General features: G+C 42.3%; 2 protein-coding genes and 1 pseudogene across 9 annotated transcripts in view; 2 read left to right on the top strand and 1 right to left on the bottom strand.

Annotated features, from left to right (window-relative positions):
- MILR1 (mast cell immunoglobulin like receptor 1) overlaps positions 1-18,237 on the bottom strand; it is a 26,864-nt gene extending 8,627 nt beyond the window's left edge. For 3 of the 7 annotated variants that reach the window (XM_022589171.3, XM_022589172.3, XM_022589170.3), the window contains exons 1-3: positions 18,024-18,233; positions 12,281-12,541; positions 7,432-7,716 (exon numbers count right to left, since the gene is read on the bottom strand). In XM_022589171.3, coding sequence (XP_022444879.1) covers positions 7,432-7,716; positions 12,281-12,541; positions 18,024-18,111 — 634 coding nt within the window. In that variant the 5' untranslated portion in view covers positions 18,112-18,233. Of the gene's footprint in view, positions 1-5,693; positions 5,805-7,431; positions 7,717-12,280; positions 12,542-18,023 lie in introns of all 7 variants that reach the window. The other 4 variants (XR_002646773.3, XM_022589168.3, XM_022589169.3 and 1 more) reach the window with 4 other exon arrangements.
- The window catches only part of PECAM1 (platelet and endothelial cell adhesion molecule 1), a 93,185-nt gene continuing 82,677 nt past the window's right edge, over positions 14,610-25,117 (top strand). The window contains exons 1-2 of one of the 2 annotated variants that reach the window (XM_089901425.1): positions 14,610-14,631; positions 18,055-18,145. In XM_089901425.1, coding sequence (XP_089757551.1) covers positions 18,110-18,145 — 36 coding nt within the window. In that variant the 5' untranslated portion in view covers positions 14,610-14,631; positions 18,055-18,109. Of the gene's footprint in view, positions 14,632-18,054; positions 18,146-25,117 lie in introns of those variants that run through there. The other variant, XM_089901426.1, reaches the window with a different exon arrangement.
- Positions 18,140-25,117, top strand: LOC149746780 (large ribosomal subunit protein eL34 pseudogene; annotated as a pseudogene).

The following is a 25,117-nucleotide window of genomic DNA, read 5'->3' as shown; positions in this document are numbered from 1 at the left end:
ACAGTATGAGACTAGAAATCACCTACAATAAAAACACTGCAAAAAACACAAACACATGGAGGATAAACAATATGCTACTAAACAACCAATGAGTCACTGAAGAAATTAAAGAGGAAATTAAAAAAATACCTGGAGACAAATGAAAATGGAAGCACAACCATCCAAAATCTAAGGGACCCAGCAAAAGCAGTTCTAAGAGAGAAGTTTATTGCAATACAATCCTAGCTCAGGAAACAAGAAAAATCATAAATAAACAACCTAACTTTACACCTAAAGGAAATAGAAAAAGAAGAAAAGTTAGTAGAAGGAAAGAAATAATAAAGATCAGAGTAGGAATAAGTGAAATAGAGACTAAAAGAAAACAATAGAAAAGATTGATGAAACTAAGAACTGGTTCTATGAAAAGCCAAACAAAACTGATACACCTTTAGCTAGGTTCATCAAGAAAATAGAGAGCTCAAATAAAGTCAGAAATGAAAGAAGTTAAAACTGACACCACAGAAATACAAAGGGCTGTAAGAGATTACTACAAACAATTATACACCAATAAAATAGAAAACCTAGAAGAAATGGATAAAATCCTAAAATGTACACTCTCCTAAGACTCAATCAGGAAGAAATAGAAAATATGAAGAGACCAATTACCATTCAATATGAAATTGAATCAGTAATCAAAAAACTCCCAACAAACAAAAGTCCCAGACCAGATGGCTTCACAGGTGAATTCTACAAAATATTGAAGAGGAAGGAACACTTTCAAACTCATTCTATGAGGCCAGTATCACCCTGATATCAAAACCAGACAAAGACACCAGAGAAAAAGAAAATTACAGGCCAGGGCTTCCCTAGTGGCACAGTGGTTGAGAGTCTGCCTGCCGATGCAGGGGACGCGGGTTCGTGCCCCGGTCCGGGAAGATCCCACATGCCGCGGAGTGGCTAGGCCCGTGAGCCATGGCCGCTGAGCCTGCGCGTCCTGAGGCTGTGCTCCACAACGGGAGAGGCCACAACAGTGAGAGGCCCACGTACCACACACACACAAAAAGTTACAGGCCAATATAACTGATGAACATAGATGCAAAAAGCTTCAACAAAATATTAGCAAACCAAATTCAACAATATATTGAAAGGATCATACACCATGATCAAGTGAGATTTATCCCAGAGATAGAAGGATGTTTCAATATCCTCAAATCAACGTGATACACCACATTAACAAATTGCATAACAATTATATGATCATCTCAACAGATGCAGAAAAAGATTTGGACAAAATTCAACATCAATTTATGGTAAAAACTGTCAACGTGGGTATAGAGGGAACATACCTCAACATAATAAAGACCATATATAACAAGCCCATGGCTAACATTATACTCAGTAATGAAAAGCTGAAAGCATTTCCTCTAAGATCAGGAACAAGACAAGGATGCTCACTCTTGCCACTTTTATTGAAAATAGTATTGGTAGTCCTAGCCATAGCAATCAGACAAGAAGAAGAAAAAAAGGAATCCAAATTGGAAAGAAAAAAGTAAAACTGTCACTGTTTGCAGATGACATGATACTATATATAGAAAATCCTAAAGATGCCACCAAAGAATTAGAACTATTAGAACAAATAAATGAATTCAGTAAAGTTGCAGGATACAAAATTAATATACAGAAATCAGTTGCATTTCTATACACCAAAAATGAACTATCTGAAAGAGAAATTAAGAAAACAATCCTATTTGTAATTGCACCAAAAAGAATAAAATACCTAGGAATAAATCTAACCAAGGAGGTAAAAGACCTGTACTTGGAAAACTATAAGACACTGATGAAAGAAATTGAACACAACACAAACAAATGGAAAGATATACCATGCTCACAGATTGGAAGAATTAATATTGTAAATGACTGTACTCCCCAAGGCAATCTACAGGTTCAGTGCAATCCTTGTCAAATTAGCAATGGGATTTTTCACAGAATTAGGACAAATAATTCTAACATTTGCATGGAAACACAAAAGACCTCAAATAACCAAAACAACCCTGAGAAAGAACAAAGCTGGAGGTATCATGCTCTCTAATTTCAAACTGTACTACAGAGGTACAATAATCAAAGCAGTATGGGACTGGCACAGAAAACAGACACATAGATCAGTGAAACAGACTAGAGTGCCCAGAAATGAACCCATGCTTATATGATCAATTAATTTACAACAAAGGAGGTAAGAATATACAATTGGGAACAACAACACAGTAAATGGCATCGGGAAAACTGGACAGCCACATGCAAAAGAATCAACTGGCCTACTTTCTCACACCATCTACAAAAATAAACTCAAAATGGATTAAAGACCTAAATGTAAGATCCGAAACCATAAAACACCCAGAAGAAAACATAGGTAGTATGCTCTTTGACATTGCTCTTAGCAATATTTTTTTGGCTCTGTCTCCTCAGGCAAGGGAAGCAAAAGCAAAAATAAACAAATGGGACTACATCAGACTTGCACAGTGAAGGAGATTATCAACAAAACAGAAAAGCAGCCTACTGAATGGGAGAAGATATTTGCAAATGATATGTCTGATAAGGGGTTAATATCCAAAATGTACAAAGAATTCATGCAACTCAACATCAAAAAACCAAACCCAATTTAAAAACAGGCAGGGAGTTCCCTGGTGGTCCAGTGGGTAAGAATGTGCTCCCAGTGCAGGGGGCCTGGGTTCGATCCCTGACGGGGAACTAGATCCTGCATGCATGGCGCAACTAAGAGTTCGCATGCCACAACTAAGAGCCTGCATGCTGCAACTAAAAGATCCCACATGCCGCAACTAAGACCTGGTGTGGCCAAAAACAAACAAGTAAATAAATATTTTTTTAAAATTACCCCATTAAAAAAAATAAAAAGTAAAACAGGCAGAGGAACTGTATAGACATTTTCCAAAGAGGACATACAGATGGCCAACAGGCACATGAAAAGATGCTCAACATCACTAAATCATCAGGGAAATGCAAATGAAAACCACAATGAGATATCACCTCACACCGGTCAGAATGGCTACCATCAAAAATATAACTAACAAGTGTTGGCAAGGATGCGGAGTAAAGGAAACCCTCATGCACTGTTGGTGGGAATGTAAATTGCTGCAGCCAATATGGAAAACAGTATGGAGGTTTCTCAAAAAATTAAAAATATGATCCAGCAATTCCACTTCTGGATATTTTTCTGAAGAAAACAAAACACTAATTTTAAAAGATATATGCACCCCTGTGTTCATTACAGCATTATTTACAACAAACAGCCAAGCTATGGAAGCAATCTAAGTGTCTGTTGATAGATGAATGGAGAAAGAAGATGTGGTATGTGGTACACACACAATGGAATATTACTCAGCCAAAATGAAGAATGAAATCTTGCCACTTGTGACGACATAGATGCACCTAGAGGGTATTATGCTAAGTGAAATGAGTCAGACAGAGAAAGACAAATACTGTATGATTTCACTTATATGTGGAATCTGGAAAACAAAACAAATGAACAAACATAACAAAAAACAGACACATAGATACAGAGAACAAACAGGTGGTTGCCACAGAGGTGGGGGGTGAATGAAATAAGTGAGAGAGATTAAGAAGTATAAACTTCAAGTTACAAAATAAATGTCAGGGACTTCCCTGGTGGTGCAGTGGTTAAGACTCTGTGCTCCCAATTCAGGGGGCCCGGGTTTGATCCCTGGTCAGGGAACTAGATCCCACATGCATGCCACAACTACAAGTTTGCATGCCATAACTAATGAGCCCACGTGCCACAACTAAGGAGCCCAGGTACCAGAACTAAGGAGTCCGCCTGCTGCAAGTAAGACCCAGTGCAACCAAAATAAATAACTAAATAAATATATACAAAATAAATGAGTCACAGGGATGAAATGTACAGCATGGGAAATATAGTCAATAATATTGTAATAGCTTTGTAACAAGACTTATCATGGTGGTCATTTTGTAATGTATAGAAATTCGAAGCACTCTGTTGTGCACCTGAAACTAACATAGTGTTGTAGGTTAATTATACTTCAATTTTAAAATGCTTTACATTACAAAAAAAAATTTTTTTTAATGTATGAGATGTATACATTTTGACATCTGTTTTCAAGTTTCCTGTCAACTGGGTCCTGGATTTCTGTGAATTAGGACTTTAGAGATGGAAGAAGGCCAAGAGCCTAACATGTATCACTTAGTTCTCTCCCCAGGTCTGACAGTATCTCCCATGGCCCCATTTTACAGGTCAGAACGCTGAGGCTCAGGCAGGTGAAGGAGCCCACTCAATGCCCCGAAGCTCACTGGCAGGTGTCGGTCCTGAGACACAAACTGTCTTTTGTGTAAATCTCAATATTCCTCCGTAGTAGTGTGCCAAATGAAAAGGCCACTTTGAAATCTTAACTAGAGGTCATAAGGCGTGAATTATGAAACGCAGTAAATGAGGTTTAATGCAGCACTTAAGGTGGGGCAGAGAGAATGAGGCTCTTTTTGTCTTCATGTACTGAGCTTCCTCCGAGTGGCAGACCCAGTGAGGACACTGAAAACTACAAAGCAAAGCTCTGGCAGTCTGAACCCACTACGTCATTTGCAGGCTTTGTGCAAAATGAAAATGCAGGGCCTCTTGTTTAAAAATTATTGAGATTTGTACACCCACGTTCAAAGCAGCACTACTCACAATAGCCAAAAGGTGGAAGAAATCCAAGAGTTCATTGATGGGTGAACGGGTAAACAAAGTGTTAGTGTGTGTGTGTGTGTATGTACACATATGTGCGTGTGTATATATATGTGTGTGTGTGTATATATATATATATGTATATATATATAATGGAATATTATTCAGCTTTTAAAATGAAGGAAAAAAATTTTTTGGGCCCCACCGCATGGCTTGTGGGATCTTAGTTCCCTAACCACAGATCAAACCCGTGCTCCCTGAAGTGGAAGCGTGGAGTTTTAACCCCTGAACCTCCAGGGAAGTCCTGAAATGAAGGAAATTCTGACATGTATACAACAGCGATGAACCTTGAGGACATTGTGTTAAATGAAATAAGCCAGTTACAAAAGGACAAATACTGTATGATTCCACCTATATGAGGTTTCTAAAGTAGTCAAATTCATAGACAGAAAGTAGAATGGTGTTTGCCAGGGGCTGGGAGGAGAGAGAAATAAATGGGGAGTTACTGTTTAATGGGTACAGAGCTTCAGTTTTTGCAAGATGAAAAAGTGGATGGCTGGTGTTGGTTGCACAGGAATGTGAATGTACTTAATGCCACTGAATATATACTTAACAATGGCCAACAGGGTAAATTTTATTGTTATGCATATTTTACCACAATTAAAAAATAATATGAAAAATTTTTTTTATTGTATTACGAATTTCAAGACAGTGACAGCAGAGCATTAAACTGTCTCCTTAGCACGGGGCCCTGTGTGACTGCACAGGTCACACACCCACAAGCAGTCTAAATAGGGAAGTCTTTACCAGAGAAAAGAGAACTGTGCTATGTGTGAACCGTTCAGGAAGTCGTTCATTACCTTCTCCTTTTGCATCTTTTCCTTCTCTTCTCATTTTCTTCACATCCCATTTCTGATTCCCCTTTCCCTTCCTCCTTGCCCTCACCCTGCTGTCTGTATCCAAAACCCAGGGAAAACAATGGCAAAGCTCCTAAGGAACTTACTTGCTTTGTACTTTGGTAGCATCCAAAATGCCAGAATTAGGATTATTGCTATGAGTACCAGAAGCAGAAACCCCAGAAGCAGTAGCTGCAGGCAGAAAGGACAGCTCTCTCCTGGAAGAAGACAGCATTCACTGGTCACTGCACAGCCTTCTTTTCCAATGATATTGAATTGTGAAATGTTCTGGAAAGGGTGATCACGACTGTCTCCCAGGTTAACCAATGTACCCTGAACCCTGAATCCCTGCCCTGCAACTTGAGAGGTAACTTGTTAGTGAGGTTCTTAAGGTTCATACCAAGTCCATCTTCCACAAGGGGTCATACACAAGGAAGAAAAAGCAGCACAGCATTTAACAGACAGATGTTGGCTACGTTGTTAGGGTTATAAGCCTGAGAACAGCCTGGCCATTTATTGGGCAAAGGTTTTAGTCATGTCGGCATGATTTATGTCACCCAAATACCTGCCACTTATTGAGTGTTAATTATATGCAGTCATTGTGTTAAGCACTTTACATGCATTACTTTATTTTTCTCATTGGTATTACTCCCATTTTACAATTAAGTAGAGTAAGACTCAGAGAGGTTAAGTGACTTTCCTAAAGTCACACAGCTAGTGAATTGAAGGCTGTGATTTGTAGGCAAAAGCCTGACTCTGGAGCCTGACTCCAACAGGTTGCCTCACTTGTTAGAACTTACTGAACACCCAGGTGTGGGCTCTGATCTTCTGAGGATGAGGCCACATGAGGTGTTCAATGCCCAATTGTGCCTGCTACCTTTGCTAACCTAATTTTTGTTCTATCCTCCTACCTCGACCAATGTCCCTTCATAAGGCCAGATTTAAATCTAAAATTCTCAGACTCCTCAGAGTTCTGCACTGGAACATGACAGTATGGGGAGAGCCAGCCCCAGCCCTAGCCTGGCCCCCTTTCCACCCAGGCTCTGACATGCACCCTAAGGAGCCTGACATGCTTGTGGACACCCCCAGCCTGCATGGCCAAATGCCATCCCCCCACTCCCCACAAACAACTCCCTTGGTGTGGGCCCTGGAATGTTCACATCCTTACCATGGTCCACCCTTGGGAGGATGAGCTGGGAAGGAGACTTGTGCAGGCCCTGGAAGGTGGGTTCTGATCTGATTGGGTAGGGAATTCAGGTCTAGGAACCTAGAGTAAGGTATAGAAATGTGGGGGTATAGGGTCCAGGCAGACAAATCCCCATGGCTTATAGGAAGCTTATGGGAAGACACATGGCTAAGAAGCACCAGAGCAGTGCCTTCCAAAACACAAGGTTGGGACAGGAGCCATTCTTGCCTCAAGGAAAGGGTGGCACTGGAAGTCTAGACTCACCAAGCATTAAACAGCCAAGCAGGTGAGTACAGGTGTTGGAAGTGAATTTAAAAAATGATTTTTAAAAAGCAAAAAAAAATCAAGAGACCCAGCAGCTTCAAGAAAGATGCAAATTCTAATGTGACTGCTTAGAACCTGAGCAGTGAAAAGTCAAAACAGGAAGCAGGGTCAAGTCAGGAAGTCTTACTATTGATACAAGTTCCCTCCCTGCACCACTTTCCAGGCTTTTCTTTGGTTCCTTTATGGCAGAAAGCAACCCCATCAGAACGTGTGGACCCTACAGAAGGAAAAGCATTTGGAAGCAGGTGGGCAAAGTGGGAAATGGGAGGGCAGAGGAGTAGCTGGTTTCTGGAAGTAAATCCAGATCCTGTTGAAAGAGTTCAGGTCGCCTTTACCTGTTGAGGGTATGGTGATGAGTTGACTGTATTTTGCATGGTCAGGCAATCTGTTTTTAGCTTCACACCTATACTCTTTCCCTTCTCCAGTGTTATTCTTGGTTAAGTTAAATTCAGCAGGCTCCCTTACATTCTTGGAGATAACTGGTGATATGGCCATGTTTTTTTCAAAGAAAGTATAATTGATGGGCAGAGAGCCGTTGAATGAGATGCAGCGTAGCATTATGTATCTGCCTGTTTTTGTTTGAACAACACTGATGTTCAGCACTGGTGCAGTCACTGGATCTAGAAAAATAAAGTGCATGTTAAACAGATAAGCAGATTGGGTTCACTCACTCAGTTCACAAACATGGATGGGAGCCCTACTCTATTCCCAGCTGTTAACCCAAAGATGGATGACACCCCTCTTGAGAAGTCAAGTTGCTCACAAGAAGCTCCATCAGGAAGGATCAGTGGGTATGTGGTTAACCCCATGCCTCGTGGCATGCACCAGGTTCCGAGAAAGCCAGAGGGTGGAGGACGTCTCTGCTTTGAGGAATCAGAGTGCAAACTTGCCTTTCATCAGAATTCACAATTTGTTTGTGGCTGATAGTATAATTTTGTCAAGGATCCAGCTCCAAGTATGTAGTTGAGAGGTGCTTTTATTCCCAATCATTGTAAGATTGCAGTGGGTTTTTTTTAAATCAAAGAAATCTAAAAATAGCATCTTTTCTAACTGTATTGTCATTTATAGAATTCGGCTGTACAATTGTCTTTCACTTCCTCCTTAAAGAAGGAAGTAATCCTGATAGAGTCAAGGGAAATTCTTGACCAGAAATGAGTGGGTCTGGTAAGCTCTGTAAGATCATACCCTATATAATAAATTATATAGCTGGATAGTGGGAGAATCCAGCTATATAATTTATTATATAACTCATTAATAAAACAGTATTATAGGGAAAGGAAAGATAATTGTTAAGTATCCATCATGTGTCGGGGTCACTACCCACATTATCTTGTTTCACTTCACAACAGTACTACAAGGTGGACAGCATCATGCCCATTGCACAGTTGAGCCAACTGTGATTCAGAGGCCACAGAGCTAGTAAATGGCAGAGCCAGGGCCAAATCCCAAGCATATGCGTTTGTTTTTAATAACATTGTGCCAATTTAACAATTTGGTGCAGAAACAATGAAATATGTTTCATTGTTTAAGTCAAATCAAAGAAAGTAATTTAGAGTCTTGTTGCTCCATCCCTCCCCTGAGCAGGAATCCCTGTGGCAGTATCCTTGACAGAATGGCACCCAGTGATGGTGGCCTCAAAGAGCAACTTTGTTTGGGAATAGCATAAATAGGATGTTTTTCCTATGGAACTGAAATCTACCTCCTGTAATTTTCAGGAAGGAGGAAATGAAACATTCATGAAGAAGCAGAGAGCATGGATTTCTCTCTGAGATAAGATGATTCAAACTAGAAGTACCTTCCCTGAGGGTTTGTAAAAGGACTGGTAAAGTGTATCACAGCATCACAGTGATCAAGGGAAAGGAGTGGTGACTCTTCAATAAATTAGTTATATTTTTTAAATTAAAGGAGTATTTTAATGGGACTTCCCTGGTGGCGCATTGGTTAAGAATCTGCCTGCCAATGCAGGGGACAAGGGTTCAAGCCCTGGTCCAGGAAGATCCCACATTACGTGGAGCAACTAAGCCCATGCACCACAACTACTGAGCCTGCGCTCTAGAGCCCGCAAGCCACAACTACTGAGCCCGCGTGCCACAACTGCTGAAGCCCGCACGCCACAATTACTGAAGCCTGTGCACTCTAGGGCCAGCATGCTGCAACTACTGAAGCCCACATTCCTAGAGCCCGTGCTCTGCAACAAGAGAAGCCACAGCAATGAGAAGCCTGCACGCTGCAGCAAAGACCCAGTGCAGCTGAAAATCAATCAATCAGTCAATCAATCAAGGGGTCCTTTAAGGCTCATTCAGTTGCCACCTTCCCCAGAAAACTTTTCCTTAGTCCTCCAGGCGGAACTTCTCCCTCTTCCTCCGCTTCCTGTAGCACTTGGTCCCATCCTCTTAATACTTTTCTACTTCTTATTACATGATCCACTTGGATGTCTCCTGGTCACCTCAAACATAACCTGTTTGAAACTGAACTCTAGTTAATCTGCTAGTTAGTGAGTCAATTGGTAGGTAGATAAACATATGTTAAAATCCTGTTCTTTTTTAAAATGTTTTTATTCATTCAATCATTCATTTATTTTCATTGTGCTAAGAACAGTTAACGTGAGATCTACCTTCTTAACAAATGTTTAAGCGCACAGTACGGCACTGTTAACTATAGTCACAGTGTTGTACAGCAGGATCTCTAGAACGTACTCGTCTTGCATAACCAAAACTTTATACCCATTGAACAACAACTTCCATTTTTGCCCATCTCAGTAAACGACACCACTCCTCATCAGCTGATCCCACTTGACATCTGGAAGTCATTCTTGATTCCTTCCTCACCTTTACTACCTGTGATTCCAAATCTAATCAATCAGCAAGTCCTGTTGTTTCCTTCTCCAAAATATATTTTGAATCCATCCACTTCTCTCCATCTCCATCATTGTTTGTCTCCTGGATGACGGCAGAAGCCTCCCAACCGATCCCCAACCTCTACCCTTGCCCTGCCCCACCCAGGATGAATTAACATTGAAGGTGATAAATTGGGCCTGATAAAGAGGCCTGACTTGGCTCCCCCTCCCTTTCCAGTCTCACCTGGGGTCACACTCCCCTCATCAGACCTCCAGCCATACCAGTGTCCTATTAGGTCCTTCCCAACAGCCAAGTTCTTTCCTAAGTTGGAGCCACCAGCACAGGTTATTGTCCCTTGACTAGAGCCTTTTTTCCCTGTCTCTTCACATAGCTAACCCCTTCTCATCCTTCAGGGCTCTTCTTAAATGCCACCCCTGTAGCAAGGCCTTCCCTAACTACCCTATCTAAGGAGGTCACTCCCCCATCCCCAACCTTTCTCCATCACTGTGCCAGTTTCTTTTTCTTTATAACAATCCACACAGTTTGTGATTATGAATTTATTTGGGTACTTGGGTTTTATGCTTCCCCAAATAGACTGTAAGCTCCACCAAGGCAGGAACTAATATATATCCAGGGCTCGGCACATCGGGGATATCATTAAATATTTGATGAGTGAATCAGTGATTCATGAATTTGTGTTCACGGCTCACATCCCTTACTGGGTTGGGGATAAGATCATGTCCTAGGCATCATTGAAACCCTGGCAGCATCCAACACAATTACTTGCATGGGGTCGGCATTCAGTAGGTATTTATTAATCTGACGTAAATGAAGATGATGCAGGTTTTTATAATCTATTTTAAAAGTTCTACAGGATGGTATAATTACTGTAACGCATTGCAAGAAACTTGTGCATTTGCTCTGAAGGCAGGATGTGGGAAGATTGTATACATATCTGTGGGATGGAAGCTCAGGAAATGAAGACTTGGGGCTTTTTAAATCAATTGATTTAAGGCTTCAGCCTTGCACAGGAAGCTAGTGGTACACAGGTCCCCTGATGCCCATTCTGTTGCTCTTTCTGCAAAACCACGCTGCCCAGTCCAGCAGGAATCTGACCACCAGAGAATATTATCAGCCAGGGTACTGCCCTCACATCATCCACTACATCCCAGACCATGTTTGCATGGTCTTCTTCTTTTTACATTTCATTTACAATTATGGCTTCCATTGAGTTTGTGTTCAAATTTGTCCTAAGATGGTTGGCTCTAATCCAGAGCCCACGGTATCCCTTCAAGTCTTACGCAGAAATTTGCATCTGTCACATGTCTCAGGGAAAGTATCCACTGCTATCATTAGATTGTTAAAATGGTTATAACCTAAAAAGCTGAGAACCGTTGATCTAGAGCAGAGGCGTCCAGTGGAACTTTCTGTGGTGATGGAAATGTTCTGTGTCTGTGTTGTCTAATACAGCAGCCACCCCACATCTGTGGCTCTTGAGCACTTGAAATGTGACTAATGAGACTGAGGAAATGAATTTTTTAATTTCAAGTAATTTTAATTAACTTGAAATTAAACAAATAAAACATGTGGCTAGTGGCTACCATACTGGAGAGCACAGACCCAGAGAATCACTCAAAGATTCAATCAGTAAGTCAGGGCTTCTCTGTTTGGAAGACTCCAGGTACATATATTACCTGGAAACACTCTCTCCTTCTCCCAGGAGTCCACTATCAAGGTCACCTTCATGGATGAGGCCATTAATGCTAGGTTGTGAAAGGCTTGGGGTGGGAAGATGGGAGTTCCCTGGTGGCCTAGTGGTTAGGATCCTGGGCTTTCACTGCCGTGGCCCAGGTTCAGTCCCTGGTCGGGGAACTGAGATCCTGCAGTATACCCTGCGTGTCGTGGCCAAAAGAATGTGGTTGGGCAGGAAGAGTGCAGGCTGATGGCCATTGCAAAGGGAAGAAGGTGGGAAAAGCCTGGGACTCTGGAGACCCTTGCCACAGGGTCCAACGTTGATTCTAAGACTTCTTATTTGAATCTTAAGAGAAAAAGTCTTTTTTTACCTACACAATGAGAATCCTAGAGTAAAGCATCTAGAAAAGATCTCAACAACTTTTCAAATTGTTGATGTAATACTTTTTGCCTTGGGCCATCAGCATATTATTATCTGAAACAGCCAAAAGTATTTGGAGAGAAAGTGAAATGGAATTATTAAGAAAAAAGATCTCAGTGACATACTTGCCAGGCTCTTGAGGGAGTGTTAACAAGCAGAACAGAGAGCCCATCCTAGAACAGGAAAGAATCCCTCCAAATCACAGGGCCGCCGAGTAACAAGCACTCTACTTACCGACAGATGTGAAGTTGAACTCACGACTGTATTTTGAACAGTTAGAAACTTGGGCTTTGCATTTGTAGGGGCCCAAGTCACGGGCTTCTGAGATTGTTAGGTTAAAAGTCATGGGTCCATTCTGGATGCTCAGGCATTTCTCACCCCGAAACAAAAAATAGGTGATCCGCAGTGATTTGTTCTGGTTGAAACAAGATAGAGATACATTCTGACCCCTCATGACTGCATCCGTTTGTGAGTTCAAATTTGGAGAAGGGAATTCTGGAAAGCAAAATAACACAAGAGAAAGTCCTTGTTACCATCCATCAATAATAACTCAGTGGTTGTCTACCCACATTTCGTGGGTCAAGGTGGTGGAGACCCTCTGTGTCTGGTGAACTTCCCAAAGGTAGGGGACATTTCTTCCCTGCACAGCCAGGCTGGACAGTGTGTGAGGAAACCTCAGTGCCTACAGAGGCCTCTCCCAGTGAGAGACGGGTAGCCTTACCAAGCTGTTTTGTGCTGGTTAGGAACTGACTGGTCACCAGTACCAGACAAGGCCACTCTGTGACCGTATTAGAGCAAGACAAAGACAAGATGACTCCATAATCATGTCTGAACACAGATGAAGACACGAACATGGTCCAAAACACAAAAATGGCCAAGTATCCCTCTAAACAATATGATTGACTGCTGCTTCTTTATCAGTCAGAGCTTTTGCCTTGCACTGCTCTTCTTATCTTTTAGATGAGAATTATTAAGATTCCCAACCATATCATTATTTCCACTTCCTAAAAGAATCCAATTCAGAGTAAAGCCTGCTGCCTTGAATCTTCCTCCAAGTTACCTAACGCAAATCTTACTGTAAGATGCCCTCTTGCTTACTCCATGGTATGCATTTTCTCTTAAAACTCAACTTGGTTCAACTACACATGTGTCCCTGGTGATCTTTGGCTGGAGGACGTTAATAGTTTGTACCTCCAAAAGATAAGGACTCTGGTAAAAATAACAATACCATTATCACACCTAAAAATTAACAATATTTAAAAAATATCATCAGATATCTAGTGTTCTAATTCCCCCAATTGTCTGATTTTTCTTTTAGAATCCATAATGGTCTGTTGTAGTTAGTTGCTATGTTTCTTATGACTTTTTTCATCTGTAGACCTTTCTGTCTCTTTTCTTTCCCCCTGCACTTTGTTTTTGTTTTTTTTAAATAAATTTATTTATTTTATTTTTGGCTGCATTGGGTCTTTGTTACTGCGTGCAGGCTTTCTCTAGTTGCCGCGAGCAGGGCTACTCTTCGTTGTGGTACACGGGCTTCTCATTGTGGTGGCTTCTCGTTGTGGAGCATGGGCTCTAGGCGCACGGGCTTTAGTAGTTGTGCGTGGGCTCAGTAGTGGCTTGTGGGCTCTAGAGCACAGGCTCAGTAGTTGTGGTGCACGGGCCTAGCTGCTCCGTGGCATGTGGGATCTTCCCGGACCAGGGCTCAAACCCGTGTCCCCTGCATTGGCAGGCAGATTCTTAACCACTGCACCACCAGGGATGCCCTTTATTTGTTGAAGATAGCAAGTTGTTTGCTCTGAAGTGTTTTCCATGGTCTGGATTTCATTAATTACATTCCATGCTGTCCTTTCCATATTCTTCTCTCTCCTGTCAGAGGCTTGATGAAATTCAGATTAGCTTTTATTTAGCAAGAATGCAGCATAGGGGGTAGGGTGTACTTCTATTAGGAGACACAGAATGTCTGGCTATCTCTCTTTTTGTTTGTTAGCAGACTTTGATGATAATTACCCAGAAAGCATTATTTCGTTAGAGGTTGCAAAATGGTGATATACCAATTCTATTTTTCCTTCTTCATTTGTCATCCGTAATTATCTGAAGAGAAACACCCTTGTCAACTCTTTGGTTACACTGAGGTACAGTTTGCATAGAAAAGGGAGGATAGGGGACCCTCGTGGTCCAGTGGTTAAGACTCTGTGCTTCCAATGCAGGGGTTGCGGGTTCGATCCCTGGTCAGGGAACTAAGATCCCACATCCCACGGCCAAAAAGAAGAAAAAAGAAAAGGGAGGATAAATACTTGGTTCTCTTCTGTTACTGACCAATTTTGAAAATAATGAGTTGGTTTCCTAGCATCTTGTAACAGTGAGATATTTCCCTTTATTGTTATTATTTTTTGTTTAAGAATCATTATGAACTCATAGATTTAAATGTATTTGATGTGTCTCAACCCACAGCCCATTACGATTATTTTATTCTTATTGTCTCTTTTTTTTTTTGGCTATAGGGAGCATCTGCAAACTGCCTTCTGCCTTCACAGCTGTGAACTGCTCCGTGCCTCATTGAACCAATTTCTCAGCCCTGAGAATAGGTCAGTTTTGTTAAGCAGCTGTGTCTCATTTTAGGAGGCGATGTTGGGGGTGGGGTCCCGCCAAAGTGAGGCCTTTGTAAGGGCAAAGCCATCAGCGTTTAATGGGAGGTACTTCTGTAGAAACAAAGGAAAAGCCAACTGTCCAGCCTGGTCTGAGTCCAGAGGGTGGTCAGCTGGGGGGACTTCCAGGAGGGTGGTCTCCGTGCCTCCCTGTATGGGGGAGGGGCAAGGGCAGGTGGTGGCAGTTCTGCTGCTTTTCCTGGGTCGCAGTTGGAATGCGGCCGTGGCGTTGGGTGAACTCTGAGCAGCCCCCACCCCGGCATTACCAAGGTTGTCCACATGTAATCTGTGTGATTTCTCTGAAGTTTATACTAAGTTGTCAAGCTTCAGCTTGTAGGGAAGTTTTCATTTTTCGTGATTCCAAGTCAGAAGGGTAGGAGAGAAATTGGAAATGTTAACTGCTGACAACGAGATGTGGCCGTTCGACACCCCACAGTGTGTGCTGTACTTTTACTGAAGCAGAGCTCTCTCCCTACAATCACCCCCATTTTTTTTTTTTTTTTTTTTCCGTACGTGGGCCTCTCACTGTTGTGGCCTCTCTCGTTGCGGAGCACAGGCTCCAGACTCGCAGGCTCAGCGGCCATGGCTCACGGGCCCAGTCGCTCCGTGGCATGTGGGATCTTCCTGGACCGGGGCACAAACCCGTGTCCCCTGCATCGGCAGGCAGACTCTCAACCACTGCGCCACCAGGGAAGCCCCCCACCCCCATTCTTAATAGAGATAATTGAAGATTAATTAGTTTGCAAAATCAGTCTGGTCTCATTAAACTTGGCCTGATTATTGATATCAGTGCAGCAAGAGTAGATTGAACATGTAGGTCTTTTAAGTCTGCTTTGCTGGAACTTTTATAAGGAATTCCAGATTAGACTTTTAATAGCCTCTTGAGGCTAAGAAGCCAAGTCAGCAACTTGTCACAAGACTGTACCTTCAGTACCCATGAATTTGGGTGAATTCCTCTCTTCTCGATGTCCCCAAGACATCCTGAGACCCCTGGACCTGCTAAGAAGTGACCTTTACTCACTTGTGAGTGAAAAAAAAAGAGGAAAATAGGGAAATGTTTTTTATATCACCTGCTTGGAAAAAGTCTTCCAAGTAAGACACACGAAATAGCCATAAAGAAAAGAGAAAAAATAACAATCCTAAAACTTTAAACTCCTCTATGGCAAAATTAAGAGGTGTAAAAGGCTAGAAGAAAATACTTAAAACATAAACGAAAGCATAGTATTCTTTTTATATACATAAACCAACAGCAAATTAATAAGAAAAAGATAATCAAATAAATGGGCAAATAATCTGAATATGTAATTCCCAAAAGAAGAAATAGTGCTGGGGCTGAGGGATGGCTTGGGTGGAGGAGGGGTTTAGACCCCTCAAAAATGCCAAAACCTCCCTCCTTCTCTTTGATCTGGACAATTAATATTTTCTCAGCCTTATGTAAGCTCAGCTTCAAGATGAGACCTTGCCTCTCTTTCCAACCAGATAGCCATCCCTAAGTGTCCTTTATATGGGTGTACTAGAGCTTTCACAGTCAACAGACATGAAAAAGAAGCTCAACTTTATGAGTGATGAGGCAACCACGAATTAAAACAACATGGAGGGCTTCCCTGGTAGTGGCGCAGTGGTTAAGAATCTGCCTGCCAGTGCAAAGGACACGGGTTCGAGCCCTGGCCCAGGAATATCCCACATGCTGTGGAGCAACTAAGCCCGTGCACCACAACTACTGATCCTGCACTCTAGAGCCTGCAAGCCGCAACTACTGAGCCCATGTGCCACAACTACTGAAGCCCACACCCCTAGAGCCCATGCTCCACAAGAGAAGCCATGACAATGAGAAGCCCACACACCTCAAGGAAGAGTAGCCCCCGCTCACCGCAACTAGAGAAAGCTCACGCACAGCAACGAAGACGCAACACAGCCAAAAATAAATTAATTAATTTTTAAAAAAACAACATGGAGATATTATTTTGTACTCATCAGAGTGACACATTAAAAAACTGACTGTATCCACTGTTTGAGAGGGTGGGAAACTCACACTTACCCATGTGCGTGGTCAGTGTTGGTGACCATGCACCAGTTCAGCGTGTGGGGAGGGCAACTTAGCAGTATCTGTAACAATTCAAATGGACATGCCCTTGGACCCAGCCATTTCACTTCTAGGATTTTATCCTACATGAGCTCTCACACACTCATGTGTCCACAAAGCATGTTGTGTACAGCGATGTTTACTGCAGTATTGTTTCTATTACAAAGAAAAAAAATGGAACAACCAGTAAGGGGGTGATGGTTCAATGAATTAGGCCGTGGGACTTCCCTGATGGCGCAGTGGCTAAGGCTCCGCACTCCCAGTGCAGGGCATCTGGGTTTGATCCCTGCTCAGGGAACTAGATCACATGCATGCCGCAACTAACAGTTCGCGTGCCACAACTGAGGAGCCCGCAAGCTGCAACCAAGACCTGGCACAACCTAATTAATTACTTTAAAAGATATTAAAAATTATTTTTAAAAAATGAATTATGGCTGAGTCCTATCATGAATTGCCATGTAGCTGTTGAAAAGAAAGGAACTAAATCTAAATGTTCCTCTTAGAAAGATGTCTGGGATATATTGTTAATTTTAAAAAGGACAGGTCACAGAAGAGTTTGTTTACTATGATATTGAAACAAAAAGGACTGTTAATAGTGATTGCTTCTGGAAGTGGAGAGGGGAGAGGGATTGAGGGGATATAACAGAACTTTCACATTTTATAGTATAGTAACAACAACGACCTGAGCTAGCATTTGTTGATGGTTCATCATACACTCGGCTCTGTGCTGAGGCGCATGGCTTGTCTCAGTCCCCACAACAACCCTCCCAGGAAAGTGCTTTTATTTTCCCCACTTCACAGAAGATAGAAATTAAGCTTTAAGTGGTTTCCTCGTGCGCGCGGGCTGCCAGCTGGAAAACGGTAGAACCAGGGTTAGGACCACAACAGCCTAGCTCTATGGTGATAAACTGCCTCCCAGGATATATTTTTAGTGTTGCTTGACTTGTTTTACAACAATTATGTGTTGATTTTTCTAATTAAAAAAACAACAACAGAGAAAGAAGGAACCATTACATTGTAAAAAAAAAAAAATCTCAGTATTTTGTCTCTGAGTCTCAGGAAAGATTCTCCAACTCCCTTGCTAAAATCACTTCATTTTAAACAGTAGGTCATAGAAACGACTCTCCCTTTGGTTGTTCATCAGAAAGCACCGAAAAACCTGTTCATGAACGCGCATGATTTAAAGCTGACAGTCTCACCGTTTCGGTGAAAACAGCTTTAGTACAAGAGAGAAGTAAATGAAACTTACCATTTGTTTTTCTCATTCTTTCACAATCCAGTGCAGCCTTCTGAACTGAAAGAGAGAAAAGGAACATAAGAAAACTCTTTTTCCACATGTTGTTTTGGTTTGGAGATTCAAGCTTCAAAATGGTAAGTGAGCCTTATACTTGACAGCAGGAAAAATGCCCCCAAAGAACAGTCTGTTCAAATGGCCCCCACGTTCTCCTAAATGAAATCGGGGAGGAGGGCAAAGGAGGCTTTGTGGGCTCCGGGGTTGGTGAGTCACATAGAGAACTTCCTCCTTTTTTTTTTTTTTGGTACGCGAGCCTCTCACTGTTGTGGCCTCTCCCGTTGCGGAGCACAGGCTCCGGACGCGCAGGCTCAGTGGCCATGGCTCACGGGCCCAGCCGCTCTGCAGCATGTGGGATCTTCCCAGACCGGGGCACGAACCCGCGTCCCCTGCATCGACAGGGGGACTCTCAACCACTGCGCCACCAGGGAAGCCCAAGAACTTTCTCCTTTTTGACCAAGTTAAAGAAATGGGAGTTGCATGGACAAGGCTGACATAAGATGACTGGTTGATGTGACCCTGTGCTCCTCTGTGAGCTCTTGTAGGCAGAGAGAGATGTGACAGGTTGCCTCTAATTCAGGCTGGCAGGGAAGCTGGACAGTGGGAAAAAGAAAAAGTATTGTCTTTATGCAAACCCACCCAATCGTCTCTTTCTAGATATGGCCTGTGTCCAAAGGAATTTAGTGGAAGTTTGGTTTAGTCTTGGGAAGGAATACTGACTGTGTAGAGAGACACAGGGAAACATGGCAGCAGAAATGCCTGATTGTGTTAAATGCTGGCTTCTAGGCCCCACTCCAGGCTTACTGGGGATGAAACCTGGGACTCTGAATTTTCACAAGGGCCCAAGCAGTCTCAGGGTCTCTAAATCACAACCCTGAAGTAACTAGTGATTCACTTCTCTGCAGTGCAGAATTCTCCTGACTCTGCGAAGTGGATGCATGTTTTTGCTGTCGCCAGCCTGAAGTGGGGAGTGGGAAGGGGTGAGGGGTTCCCGAGTGGTGGGAGCTGTGATCAGGCTGGGCCACTTGGGTTACTGGTTCTTTTCTTTTTTTTTAATTATTATTTTTAAATTTTTTGACCTCTCTGCACGGCTTGTGGGATCTTTGTTCCCCTGACCAGGGATTAAACCCGGCCCTCCGCAGTGAAAGTGAGGAGTCCTAACCACTAGACCACCAGGGAATCCCGGGTTACTGATTCTTGTTGCCACTGAGGGTTGGCCCTGTAGGTCTGTTGCATTCCTGTGGACAGGTGCCCTCTCTGTGGGGGACACAGAGGTGCAGGTTCTTTCAGATCATCCAACCTCCAGTATTAACTCACTCCTAGTGCTCCTTTCTCGGGCTCCCCAGGTCCAGCCCGTGGTGGTCAGTCATTCCCAACCTCACACCTGGCCACTACTGGGGGTCTGAGCAGACCAGGACCTGCTGCCGTCACCCCCACTTCCTCCCTGTCTGGCTGCCACTGTCTGGAAGCAAATCATCTTATTTAGCCTTCAGTTCATAAAAGGCCTTTATTTCCTTCTGACAGTAAAAGTTACTTCTCAGGCACCCACTCTTCTAACAAAGATGGCACTCAGTGCTTGACGGTGACTTCATACGGTGATATTGGTGGCAATTTCTTTCACTAAAGAACCCCACAAGTTTAATCTCTGGTGGGATGACCCTTAACGCCAGAAATTTCTGCTAAAGGGAATCAGAGGTTTCATTTTTGACATTTCCCAGGAGTATCTCATCCATCCTGGCCTGAGCAGAGGGTGGAGCTGGGTTCCCGAGAACTGTCATGCCCAGAAGATGGGGGGTCTTTAGAATAGCTGACGTGTCTGGGGCATTTCTGTGTGTGGAACTTTCAGCTGGCGCAGGAAGCCTGCAGACCACAGCTTGGATACAGAGACAGCAAAGGAAACCAGAAGAAGTGCTACTTAGAGCTGTTAGTAAACGTTGCTAGGAGTACCTTAGCAAGGCCCCGGAAAAGGATCATAGTCTGTCAAAGATTACACAACAAATCAGCTATGAAGTCTCAAGTGGAAAAAGAAAAAGTTCATCCATGGACCTGGCACATTCCTTAGGGCCCAAATCATGGCAAATCCACATTGTTATGGTCCACAATAATTCACCATATCGATAAGCTTGATAACAAGAGATATAGTCAAACAAACGGTAAGGTTAGGCTTTCTGTTGTCTAAGAGCTTTACACTGATAATCTCATTTAATCCTTATGAAACCTCTATGAAGTGTGCAGAGATATTATTAAATATGTCACAACCAGTAGAGTAATATATATGTCGATGCATGGATCAGATATTTAAAAATATATTCTACCACCCCTAGTTTATCTCTAAATAAACTAAGATGTTATAAAACTACTCAACAAGTGATATAAATTTTTGAGCAAATCTTTAATAAATTATTCTAATAATTTCCAAAATTTTGTTGGTTTTTAGAAATAGTTGGTATGGTGTTTTGAAACAGGGCTCACGTTCCAGGATGATTGGACATGGGGAACTGCCTTGAATTTTTCCAGTGAATTCCTTGAAACTGGTGGCCATTGGATAATGTGTAATCTCGATAAATTGAGAATTTCTCTTCACACCGGTTGTTCCTGGTGTTAAATCCTCAACTCCTGATGAACAAAAACAATGATAAAATTTTTAAATATTCCAGCCCTTATAATGTTGTTTGAAATTTTTCTATATCCAAAATTTCTGTTATCTTATATTTCTAAATCACAAAAAATCATTTAATCCATTGGTTTAATTTCACTTATCCTTCCACAGAACTTTACAAATACCATTTAGTAGTGTCAGGATTCTATAAATTTAAATGACTTTAGAATTCATTTATTTTCACTTTTGCCCTCAAATAATAAATGTATTTTTATATAATAATTTATTTTAAAGTATTATATTTTCTCTTGGAATTGATACTTTATTTTGTTTTGTTACAAGAAGTCATGCCATATTTCTTCATTGTTATAGCATCTTCCACTTCTCTTTCATTTATCAAACTAACCTTGTAAATCTGAAAGTATTAAAATCTCCACATGATAATAAAACTATAGATTTATAATTTTAAAAATTCCACATGAAAAGATGTTCAACCTCACTAATCATCAGGGAAATGAAAATCAAAACCACAATAAGATATCTCCTTACACCTGTCAGAATGGCCATCATCAAAAGGACAACAAATAACAAGTGTTGGCAAGGATGTGGAGAAAAGGGAACCCTCATGTACTGTTGGTGAGAATGTAAATTGCTGCAGCCACTATGGGAAACAGTATGGAGAGTCCTCAAAAAACTAAAAATAGAACTGTCATACAATTCAGCAATTCCACTTCTGGGTATTTTTCCGAAGAAAACAAAACAGTAATTCAAAAAGATATAGGCACCCTTATATTCATTGCAGCATTATTACAACAACCAAGCTACAGAAACAACCTAACCCGTCCATAGACAGTTGAATGGGTAAAGAAGATGTGATGTATATACACAATGGAATATTACTTGGCCATAAAAAAGAATGAAATCCTGCTGTTTGCGACAAACTGGATGGACCTAGAGGGTATTATGCTAAGTGAAATAAGTCAGACAGAGAAAGACAAATACCATATTATCTCACTTATAGAATATAATATTACAAGACAATTATACTTTAATTTAAAAATATAAATAAATAAAAGTATTAAAATTTCTGTTAGAATATCCCTAATTAAGCATAAAACTCCCTAAAATGTTTCCTTTTCCAAAGATTTTACCATTTCCGTTAAAATGAACAGGCTTCATAGTTTCCAGACTGTGCGGCTGTAGCACCGCAAGTTCTCCATAAGGTCCAATGGCCTTCCAGTTTTCATTGTCTCAGTTCCCAAGTCTTGAGATATATTACTTAATTCTTTCTGATGTTTATTTGATGAAAGAAGGTAAATTAAAAGTTTGTCAGGCTTCTTCCTCTTCCAGGGATGGTATCTAGAGGCATTCAGGATGATCCAGCATTTGACATGCCGTCATAGGCTGTTCCATGATACAGCCTCTAACAAAACCAGGCTGTCTCGAACCCCTGGTAACAGAATTGTTTACCTTTATACCAAGAAGGTTGAGAAAGCACCAAAATTCGCATGTGGTGTGCCCAGGCTGACTTCGAGGAGTTCGTGCCATGAGACCTAAAGTTCTTATGAGGTTGTCTAAAACAAAAAAACATGTCAGCCGGGCCTGTGTTGGTTCCATGTGTGCTAAATGTGTCCGTGACAGGATCAAGCACGCTTTCCTCATTGAGGAGCGGAAAATCGTTGTGGAAGTGTTGAAAGCACAAGCATGGAGTCAGAAAGCTAAATTTAAAAAATGAAGCTTTGGGACTTCCCTGGTGGCTCAGTGGTTAAGAATCCACCTGCCAATGCAGGGGACACGGGTTCGATCCCTGGTCTGGAAGATCCCAGATGCCGCGGAGCAACTAAGCCCGTGCACCACAACTACTGAGCCCGCATGCCTACAGCTTCATGCTCCACAACAAGAGAAGCCACCGCAATGAGAAGCCTGCGCACCGCAACGAAGGGTAGTCCCCTCTGGCCGCAACTAGAGAAAGCCTGAGCGCAGCAACGAAGACCCAAAGCAGCCAAAAATAAATTAAAATTACAAAAAAAGAAGCTTTTTTGAGTATGAAAATTTTTTTTAAGTTTGTCAGGAAAATACTTTAAGATTGACATTATTCACATCTTTAATTACATCACTCAGAGGTGACTATAGAGGGTTCGACACCACCTGTCTGAGGACGGGTTCCTGAGCAACAGAGCCTGAGGTGGAATTCTTGAGCATGTGATTTACCAAGGGAGTGATTGAAGGAGAAGGGAAGGGCACTGGCATGTAGAACAGGACACGGGAAGCAACTAAGCAAAGATGAGGGTTCAGCTGAACTTGACGCACTGTCTGCTCCCATGGAGTGATGTGGGATGTGAGTTGTGCCATGGGGTTTGGTCCATCTTGTGGCCAGGGAGCTGGGTTTTTACCCCTCCCCTCCATTGTTCAGTCATGAAAACGGGCCTGGGGGGGGATGTGCCTAGGACCACTCAGGCATCTCTGGACAAGCTGTCCTCCAGGGAGGATGAGCCACTCCACCCAGTCCAGAGGAGGGGAGTGGTGCCTGCCCGACAGCACTTGTCTAGAAATAGCTTCTAAAATCTTGGCTGAAACTCCAGATTTCCCAGACTTCCTCTCTACCCTGCTCTAGTATTCCTACTCTGTACAAAACCCGGTAAGGTTTTCATGAAACATCATGGAAACCATATTTCTCAAGCACGGACAGTAACATTTGGATATAGTATTTCACATGTTCCTTCCCCTTTAAGAGATGAACAAAAACAAGTGACTATTTTTGAAGACTTGAATTTTACATTTTAATTTAAAAATACATGTTAGGGAAATAGTTTCAAATTTTGTTTTCTTATTTCAATAGTTACATTTTACAACAAGTAGGACCATTAATTTAGGTCACAGTGATACACCCATGCTTTTTTATTCTTTTTTGAAATTCATTAATTTCATGTCTAAAAATACTTAACTGTTTAAAACTATACACTAGATTGTGTTAAAAATTCTGATAGCAGTTTCTGAATATTCTCATTTGCTTTATAGATATAATTTTGATTTTTACATTTCCAGAATTTTTATTATTTCAAAAACCTACGTGAAACAGATTTAAGGTATTCTTTTCATTATTTTGCTCACTGGGTTTGCAGAATTTATCAGAGCAATGAGCTTTGCCAGAACAAGATTACCATTCTGATGAAATATATTTAGCATTTTCAATTTTTTACATCATAACATCTGAGCCCAATTTGTTCACAGCACAACTTTTTAAAAAAATTTATTTTATTTATTTATTTTTGGCTGCATTGGGTCTTCGTTGCTGCACGCGGGCTTTCTCCAGTTGCGGCGAGCGGGGGCTACTCTTCGTTGCTGTGCGCGGGCTTCTCACTGTGGTGGCTTCTCTTGCTGCAGAGCACGGGCTCTAGGTGCACCGGCTTCAGTAGCTGTGGCACGCAGGCTCAGTAGCTGTGGCTCGCGGGCTCTAGAGCGCAGGCTCAGTAGTTGTGGCACATGGGTTTAGTTGCTCTGCGGCATGTGGGATCTTCCTGGACCAGGGCTCGAACCCGTGTCCCCTGCATTGGCAGGTGGATTCTTAACCACTGCGCCACCAGGGAAGCCCCCGCAGCACAACTTCTGAGTCCTATTCATATTTTTTGTTAGAATAATTAAATTGGTTTTCATTCCAGAAATAGAAATCATTTGCTTTATTTTGTACTGCTTCTTGTACAGTGTAAAAAGACATTCTGGGCTGTTCTGATTTGAGCAGAAGATGTTCTGGGCTGCAGTTCACTATTCATTTCACTTCTGATTTGTTCCCACAGATTCTGTACTTGGTTGAATAGTGACCCCTAGACTTCATACCCACCCAGAACCTTAGAATGTGAGCTTATTTGAAAATGAGGTCTTTGCAGACGTAATTAGTTAAGATGAAGTCATGCTGGTATCCTTATAAGAAGGCAGCTTTGTGATTCATCGTAGGGGTTAGGGCTGGCAGGGACTCCACTTGTTCTCCAGTTTTCCTGCATCAAGATGGCTGGGCTGCTGCTGAGGAGGGGTCTCCATCCCTGGGCTCTGGAGTGATGTCAACTGACCCCCTACCCCCTCTCAGGGAAGGGGGGTGCTGAGGATTCTAGGAAGATCCAGTCAGTTCACAGGCCAGTTGCCAGCCTCACCCTCCTTGTCCTGATTCTTCTTGGGACTTGCTCTACCTGCCCACAGCTGTGAATAGTGAGCTTTGGTGTCCATTCCTGGACTGGGCTGGTGACCGCCCAATTGTGGGGGTCACCACTCAGGAACAACACCATATGAATAGATTCACCAGGGCCTTTTCTACCTCTTGGAGCTTGCTGTGCTCTCATCTAGAGTGTTTCAAGGACCAACGGGAAGGATCTAGCACTTGCTGAACATCTCCTGGCCAGGGGTCAGCCCATCAGATGGGCCAACTCACTCCATCTTCATAATAACCCTATGGGTTGTTCTG

Source organism: Delphinapterus leucas, chromosome 19, assembly GCF_059928025.1.
Source record: "Delphinapterus leucas isolate spDelLeu-1000000601 "Yukka" chromosome 19, BTC_Dleu_Yukka2, whole genome shotgun sequence".
In the NCBI taxonomy this organism is placed as follows: Eukaryota; Metazoa; Chordata; class Mammalia; order Artiodactyla; family Monodontidae; genus Delphinapterus; species Delphinapterus leucas.
The sequence above is the reverse complement of the archived record's forward strand: the minus strand, read 5'-3'. Positions and strand labels throughout refer to the sequence as shown.